Below are 8,195 nucleotides of genomic sequence, written 5' to 3'. Positions count from 1 at the left end.
AAGGGTGGGGACAGCAGTTCCTCTGCAGCCTCGATACATTCGTAGAAATAGAATGCTGACTGATTGGGTTTAGTGTTGTTAGCTGTTTTTCATTGGCGCAGACCCAAAGGGCCAAAGGGCCTTTTTCTGTGCTGCAGACTTCTATAACTTGAGGTTGTTTGGGGAGATCACTTTGAATGTACTATTTTCTATGATTCGCAGCATGTACAGAACGTTTGGTTGTTCCACATTGCAACATGCACCTTTGGACAGTGAGAGTGTGTGTGTGTGTGTGTGTGTGTGTGTGTGTGTGTGTGTGTGAGTCAGAGGGTTAGAATTATTCCACAAAGAATTAATTCTGTCCTTCTCATTTACTGATAAGCTTCATATAAACGTGTTTCATCCATTTTAGTAACTCTTGTCCTCTCAGTGAGCAGTTTCTTCCCATTTCTGCACTGAACTGAGGTATGGCTGTTGCCACTATGTTACAGCATGATCTATTTGTTTGTCTTGATTGTAAGTTTGAAAATGCCCTCAGTCAGTGCAGATTTAATGCTGTTCCCGAGTGTCTGTTCCAGATGACCGTTCAGTCTATCCATCTTCAAAACCGGTGTCAATGTCAATGGGCTACATACCTGCTGATTGTTAGAAGCAGCTAGTCACACATGGCTTTCTACCGAGGAAATATGGTAACATCCAGGTCCTTCAAGTATTTGCCTGGAGGAAGAGAGAATACACGCTTCCTGTAAAATCCTGAAAATGTGAGATAATAGGAACAGCGGATGCTGGAGAATCCGATATAACAAGGCATAGAGCTGGACGAACATAGCAGGACAAGCAGCTTGGCCTGCTGTCTTCATCCAGTTCTACACCTTGTTATACAGAAAGTCTGGCAATATTTCCACTGTTCACGGCACAGTATCTAAAAACAGCGTGAAACAGAAGCTAATCGATGAATTTCCATCAGTGCTGAGAGGATAAAAAATACCACAAGACTGACCCCCAGCAGCTTCTTGCCGCTGTGTCTCCCTCAGCAGGCCCACACACAGCCCGAGAAAGGCCTCTCTCTCCCTGCCCCCAGGCCGCTCTCTCTCCAAGTTCCGGGACCAGTTCCTGCTCCGCTCGGCCTCTTACCAACAGTCCCCGGGTTCTCCCTGAACTGAGCCCGAATCAATGCCGGTCTCGGAGCCCCCCTCTGTGTCCCAGACTCACATCTCGATGCGCTGCCGGAAGGAGCCTGCTGCTCCCTCGCTTCCCTGGGCGCTGGTCTCTCCATTGCGGTCTGTTTCAAACAAACCTCTTCCACTCAGTGAGTAAATGCCCCTCAATGGCAGCACAGGGGGAAGGGCCTCACGCATGCGCTCCTCTGTGTTGTGTGTGACAAAGGGACAGGGCAGTGCAATGTAATAAAATGTGAGGCTGGATGAACACAGCAGGCCAAGCAGCATCTCAGGAGCACAAAAGCTGACGTTTCGGGCCTAGACCCTTCATCAGAGAGCACTCTGATGAAGGGTCTAGGCCCGAAACGTCAGCTTTTGTGCTCCTGAGATGCTGCTTGGCCTGCTGTGTTCATCCAGCCTCACATTTTATTATCTTGGAATCTCCAGCATCTGCAGTTCCCATTATCTCAGGGCAGTGCAATGTGTCTGGTGGGGATGCTGTTCAGAGGGTCGGTGTGGGCTTTTAGTTGGTCTGAATTGTCTGTTTCCACACTCTAGGGATTGTATGATGATTCTATGAAGTTTGCTGCAAATTAGGTGCATAAATGTGAACTATATGCTAATGTTTTGAACTGCTCATATAAACTACTTTCCTGTTTTCATATAGAATAAACGTTAGACTATAATTTTGAATGCTCCGGTTTCCTCCCACAGTCCAAAGGTGTGCAAACTAGGCGGGTTGGCTGTGCTAAATTGCCCGTGGTACCCAGGGATGTTTCGGTTAGGTGGGTTAAGCGCGAGATATAAAGGGTAGGGGAATAGGTCTGGGTCTGCTCTTCAGAGGGGCGATGGGGACTTGTTGGACCAAATGGCCTGGAGGGGTTTTGTGTGTGGCAGCATCTTCAAAGGAAAAAGAAACAAAATTAACATTCTGGATCCCGTGACCTTTACGCAAAACTGATGGTGGCCGGGGAAACGTCAGTTTATATACAGAAGCAAAAGGAGAGTGTGATGGGGTTTGGAATAAATGATAGGATAGAGCCTAACAGAGAGAAGAACATTTGGTCAGAGCTGTTGACGATCAGGCTGGGAGGTTGAATAGTAGTTAATGGGGGCTATTAGTGGCTGACAGTAGGTGGTGGATAATGGCAGGGTATGTGGTAACAAGGCCTTTTGAGGGGTAGAGTTTAGGCACAAAAAATATTCATCTCGATATTAAGTCTGGAGGGCTGCAGGGTCCCCAAGTGGAAGATGAGGTGTTGTTCTTCTAGCTTGTGTTGAGCTTCAATGGAACTCTACAGCAAGACAGAGACAGAGATGTTGGACTGGGAACGAGGTGGTGTATTAAAGTGTCAGGCAACAGGAATTTCAAGGTCTTTTTTGCAAGCAATACATCGATGCTCTTCAAAATGATGAGCCAGTCTATGCTTTGTTTCACAACTGGATGTTTTAAGAGAATTTGGACAGTCTTTGTTACTGGGCAAGAATGATGCAGACTTTTCAAAGAAAAAAAAAATGCCGGGTGTGGGCATCACTGACTGGTCTGAGCATTGATTGGCCCTCCTAAAATACGCGTGAGAAGGTGGTAGTGAACTGTCTTCCTGAACCATTGCAATCTCTGAGCTGTAGGTCGACCCACATTGCCGGTAGTAAGGGAATTGCAGGATTTTCACGGATTGACACAGGCTGAATGGCCAATATATGTCCAAGTCAGGATGGTGAGTGGCTTGGAGAAGATCTTGCAGATCATGCTGTTCCCGTGAACCTGCTGCTGTTGTCTTTCAAGATGGAAGTAGTTGTGGGTTTGGAAGGTGCTGTCTAATTTTATGTTTGAGAGAGTGGATGTTTGTGAATGTGGTGCCAATTAAACACGAGCAGCTTTTTCATGGATAGTATCTCGCTTGCCGTGTGCAGTTGGAGCAGCACTAACACATGACTTAAATGTTGGAGATTTTGGACAGGTTTGAGAAATCAGGAGGTAAGTTACTTGTTGCAGTATCCATAGCCTTAGACCTGCTCTTGTTGCCACTGCATTTATTGGGTGAGTCCAGTTCAGCTTGTGGTTCATGGTAGCTTTCAGGATGTTGATAGTGGAGGATACAATGATGCTGAGGCCCAAGTCAAAGGATGCCTTACTGCACGTCTCTGTGATGCAGTTTTACACTCACACACTGATCAGACTTGATATAGCCTCCATCCACCCTAACAGCAAGTTCCATCACAACAATCCCCACTACAATCCCAAATCTCTATGGTATTGTATCGATTAATGTGAGTGATAGTGAACAGAATTGGACATGTTGCACTGACCCTGAGAACAATACTCCTGTATTACAGCAAAGCAGTCAATGTTCCTTCTCCTCTCGGAAAGTCTGCCCAGGCACACACTCACCTTGACTAGAGGTTAGCTACATCTCCCCATGCTGAGAAACTGCACGGTCTGTGTGTCTATGTTTAGTGGAGAACAGCTGATCTCCGCTGGGATTGATTTTGTAATGTTTACTGTCAGAGCAGGAGGAGCAATAACAATTGAAAACATTGGAAAGGTTCACTAAAGTGAAGGCCAAGCCGATAGTGAAAGTGACCAAGAAAGCAGAAAAGAAATGAACCCATAGGTGCAACATGTAACCATCTGAAACCAAAGGCTCCTGTCAGAGACACCGATATCTCTCAGGAAAGAGCTGAGCCCGGCTCAAAGGGTCCCTGTCCTGGTTCCGAATGGAGACATAGACATTAATTAATTCGAATCACTCAAAGCACGCTTTCTTGGCTCCATTTACACCCAGTTCCTCTCGCACATTCTACAATGAATCAGTGTGAGGACACCCCCTCTCATTTTTACTGACCATCAGTTCGGGTGCACTTGCAGTTCAGGAACAAAAACAAAGTTACTGGAAATGCTCAGCAGATTTGGCAGCATCTATGGAGGGGAAAAAAGTGAACATTTCAGGTCCGATGACCCTTCCTCAGAACTGGATGCAGAGAGATGAAGCTGAGGCCTTTGCTGAGTACAGAGCGTTCAGCATCAGAGAGCAGAAGGTTAGTAGGGATGGCCAATACCCAACATGATGTGGGGTGTTTGTGGGAGGGGATAGAGTCAGAGGGAAGGGAAGGAGCGGTAGGTTCCAGACAGCCATTGGTATTTTTGAGTTGATGCATCTTGTGGGCCTGATTGCCTGATCAGAAGAGAAAAAAAAATTCCTTGTTAGTCTGACGAATGAGCCGGAGCATGAAGTGGAACTGAGGACTGGTACAGCTCTGAGCCAGTGTGTTACGATGCTGTTGGAGAGAGAGGTTGAGACGATGCATGTGCAGCCGCATCGCATTGAGGGTGGATCTCAGAATGTGGCCAGAGCTGCTGTCCGTGGAACGTTGAACATCATGGTGGTTTCTCTGATCCTGGGAGGATTCAAAACATGAGGGATGAAACTTGAGTTGGAATCCACGTGGTGTGAGTCTGAGCCGGAGGCAGTCACTGAGGAATGTGATATGGCTGTGGAAAGTGATATTGGCTGGATGAAGAGTCTCGGCCCGAAATATCAGCTTTTGTGCTCCTAAGATGCTGCTTGGCCAGCTGTGTTCATCCAGCCCCACACTTTCTTATCATGGCTGTGGAAAAGTCAGTTTCAGTTCCTGTCCGTTGCTATTTTACACATTTAGGGAGAGAGTAACACTGGCGCAGAAACCCCGCTTCATAACACAGCCCTCAAGAATTGATTTTGTGTGATTCAGCTGGAGCAATGGAAACTGACACTGTCGTATTCTACAGCATCTGCAGTTTCTGCTATCTTTGAAATGGAAGCTGACATGCTGTCTCCTGAAAGAAAGGCCGGCACATGGGCGTTTAATTGTATCACAACTGCTTTTAAAAGTTCCAGGTTTTATTATCTTCGAACATGAAGCTTGAGTCGCAGCTGGAGGCGGAGCTGGACATTTCTCTGTCTGTCACTCAGTTTCCTGCCCGGGCCGCCTCTCCCTCTCTGTCAGCTCTTTCTCAGTCAGGTCGGGGCGGGCTGTATAAAGAAGGAAGGTGAGGCAGCTCGGCTCTCACTCGGCAGCGATTGCAGTGAAGAAGCGTGATGTCTGGGAGAGGCAAAGGAGGCAAAGGCCTGGGAAAAGGCGGGGCGAAGCGGCACCGCAAAGTGCTCCGTGATAACATCCAGGGCATCACGAAACCAGCCATCCGGCGCCTGGCTCGCCGAGGCGGGGTCAAGCGCATCTCGGGCTTGATCTACGAGGAGACCCGCGGGGTGCTGAAGGTTTTCCTGGAGAATGTGATCAGGGATGCGGTGACCTACACTGAGCACGCCAAGCGCAAGACGGTCACTGCCATGGACGTGGTGTACGCTCTGAAACGCCAGGGCCGCACTCTCTATGGATTCGGCGGCTGAGCAACTCGTCCCTTTTCCAGCGAACCCAAAGGCTCTTTTCAGAGCCACCCAAACCCTCCGATTGAGAGCGGAGACCTGAGGACGGGGAAAGGCAACACATAGGGCTGGTGCAGCGACTTTTAATTTTGAACCAATCCTTTAAGGAAACATATTAACTTCGTGCCCCGCGTTGCAGGAGAGAGAGCGCGGATTGTGAAATTATACTGTCTGCAGAAAAGTGTTCTATAACCAAGGTATCCCTGCACTACAGATAGAGGTTTCACGGCCATTCGAGACGATACTGTTCTGCAGCTGGTTATGCCCTTTCTTGTGAATACCAGTCTATCAGTAATACTACCAGTTGTCCATACCATGAATAATAATTTGTTCTGTCCGTAATTTTGGGCCCAGGCGCTAATTGCATATTGCAGTGTTTGTACTTCATTCACGCTTCCAGGAATGATACTTTGTTCATTTTGATTCTGGTAGCTGTGCCGATGTTTTAGTGGCGAGTTCATTCTAACTGCCTGTCAGAGACACATCAGGAAATGATTCAGAGCCCTCTCCGCGCTGACTGCAAGTTAGGTTCACAAGAAAATTTTGTAAAGCATAAGATATAACCTTAGTTGCAGACACATGGGAGTTCTCGTTTTAAAATTACTTCAGCTCTTTCTGAAATCGGCGGGCGATTTGAAATTGACCAACTGTCATTTCAACTTAACCAATCAGCCTCCAACAACTATTTTGCTGCCTTTCCTGTCCTTCAGCGGCTGTTTCTCAGGGGGTTGAGGGACGGGGCTGTATCCAATCCAGGCTCTAGGGCGGGCTCTCCATTCCCTTAAATAGGCAGCGCCGCAGCAGGCTCAGCATTGAGAGCAGCGGCCTGTGCGTATTACAGAGAGAATGGCCAGAACCAAGCAGACAGCGCGCAAATCCACCGGAGGGAAAGCTCCGCGCAAGCAGCTAGCGACCAAAGCGGCCCGCAAGAGCGCTCCGGCCACGGGTGGAGTGAAAAAGCCTCATCGCTACAGGCCCGGCACGGTGGCTCTGCGGGAGATCCGCCGCTACCAGAAATCCACCGAGCTACTGATCCGCAAACTGCCGTTCCAGCGCTTGGTGCGGGAGATCGCTCAGGACTTCAAGACCGACCTGCGCTTCCAGAGCTCGGCCGTGATGGCCCTGCAGGAGGCCAGCGAGGCTTACCTGGTGGGGCTGTTTGAGGACACCAACCTGTGTGCCATCCACGCCAAGCGGGTCACCATCATGCCCAAAGACATCCAGCTGGCCCGCCGGATCCGCGGGGAGCGCGCCTAAAAGGAGCGTGCCCGACCGTCCACATTCACCCCGAGAAACAACGGCTCTTTTCAGAGCCACTACACTATCCAGAGGGAGCAGCAATCGTCAGGCACGATGGACTTTAGTTAATGCTATTGATATCGTCTCAATGCAACAGCTCTTACAGAAACTTAATGTGTCTGAGATGCACTAATTCATATTAAAGACAAGACGCAACTCGGGGCAATCAGATTTATACACTTTCACTAATCGCAACAAATTCAAGTACTGCACTCCACGTTTTATAATTTATACATTTCTAATTGAAACGCCTGTGTGCGAATTGCTTCCCTTGGCATTTCCCCAGCTGTAACTGAACTTGGCGGAGGAGGAGGATGGTGGAAAATAATCGCCAATTTCAAAACCCACCACAACATACAAACTATGTTTATATTTTTGTTCGTGCACTCGAAATTTTGCGCAATCTCCCACTAGTGGATTCGTTCGACCAACTGAGGAGGGTCGGGTCAGTCTCGAATGGCCTCTTTGTGGCGCAGAGCTGTTCCATGTCTCTATTTCCCTGTCAGCGTATGGGTGGGAACGCCCCTTTGAGTCACTGTCCCTGTAGCAAAACCTCCAACTTTATTCGTCCCGTCCGGCAGCTGTTCTAGTATTATCTCTCAAGGAGAAAACAAAAGGGATTATTTTTGCTCATTTAAAGGACCGTGTTTGAACATAACATGAAAGTTAATTAGCCAGCAGTGACGGTCTAGCTGCTTTTCACTGATGTGGTGGGTGGCTCTTAAAAGAGCCTTTGTGTTCGCAAATTCAAGAATGGCCTCTTCACTTTTTAGCGGAGCCCCCTGCAGCGGTTTTCTTGGGCAGCAGCACGGCCTGGATATTAGGCAGCACCCCGCCCTGAGCGATGGTCACCCCTCCCAGCAGCTTGTTGAGCTCCTCGTCATTGCGCACGGCCAGCTGGAGGTGCCTGGGGATGATGCGGGTCTTCTTGTTGTCCCGGGCCGCGTTCCCGGCCAGCTCGAGGATTTCAGCCGTCAGGTACTCGAGCACCGCAGCCAGATAGACCGGCGCTCCGGCACCCACACGCTCAGCATAGTTACCCTTTCTCAGGAGCCTGTGAACACGGCCCACCGGGAACTGCAAGCCAGCCCGGGAAGACCGGGACTTGGCCTTCGAGCGAGCTTTCCCTCCACTGCCCTTTCCTCTCCCAGACATTGCCACAACCTCACAAACACTTTCACAGAGAATGCTGCAATGTGGCCCCATCCCGCCCTCTTCTACCTTCGGGAGGAATGGGGGTGCGGCCATTGCTGATTGGTCACATTGTTCGGTATCTCCTCATGTCGTTTCCATTCCCAATCAGATATCTGCTTCCCTCACCAATCCGGAG

The 8,195-nt window shown here is 49.0% G+C and overlaps 3 protein-coding genes across 4 annotated transcripts; 2 read left to right on the top strand and 1 right to left on the bottom strand.

Annotated features, from left to right (window-relative positions):
• The first annotated feature begins 5,017 nt into the window (after nucleotides 1-5,017).
• Nucleotides 5,018-6,823, top strand: LOC132207310 (histone H3). 2 transcript variants are annotated; one of them, XM_059642525.1, is made up of 2 exons: nucleotides 5,018-5,046; nucleotides 6,412-6,823. In XM_059642525.1, exons 1-2 carry the CDS (start codon nucleotides 5,036-5,038, stop codon nucleotides 6,821-6,823), a joined length of 423 nt encoding a protein of 140 aa, XP_059498508.1. In that variant the 5' UTR covers nucleotides 5,018-5,035. The 2 variants fall into 2 exon arrangements, with proteins under 2 accessions (XP_059498508.1, XP_059498509.1); XM_059642526.1 differs by lacking the exon at nucleotides 5,018-5,046 and having other exon boundaries at nucleotides 6,407-6,823.
• On the top strand, nucleotides 5,219-5,530 carry LOC132207307 (histone H4). The gene has a single exon (XM_059642518.1). It carries the CDS (start codon nucleotides 5,219-5,221, stop codon nucleotides 5,528-5,530), a length of 312 nt encoding a protein of 103 aa, XP_059498501.1.
• Nucleotides 6,824-7,627: 804 nt separating the features above from the next.
• LOC132207313 (late histone H2A.2.2-like) lies at nucleotides 7,628-8,047 on the bottom strand. Its single transcript, XM_059642529.1, has one exon. It carries the CDS (start codon nucleotides 8,018-8,020, stop codon nucleotides 7,628-7,630), a length of 393 nt encoding a protein of 130 aa, XP_059498512.1. The 5' UTR covers nucleotides 8,021-8,047.
• Between the last annotated feature and the right edge of the window lie 148 nt (nucleotides 8,048-8,195).

Source organism: Stegostoma tigrinum, chromosome 44, assembly GCF_030684315.1.
Source record: "Stegostoma tigrinum isolate sSteTig4 chromosome 44, sSteTig4.hap1, whole genome shotgun sequence".
Classification (NCBI taxonomy): domain Eukaryota; kingdom Metazoa; phylum Chordata; class Chondrichthyes; order Orectolobiformes; family Stegostomatidae; genus Stegostoma; species Stegostoma tigrinum.
Note: the sequence above shows the minus strand (reverse complement) of the source record. Positions and strands in the feature narration are given on the sequence as shown.

Bases quoted from the DNA above. Each gene is read 5' to 3' on its own strand.
- LOC132207307 (XM_059642518.1), top strand. From the start codon at position 5,219: ATGTCTGGGAGAGGCAAAGGAGGCAAAGGCCTGGGAAAAGGCGGGGCG.
- LOC132207313 (XM_059642529.1), bottom strand. From the start codon at position 8,020: ATGTCTGGGAGAGGAAAGGGCAGTGGAGGGAAAGCTCGCTCGAAGGCC.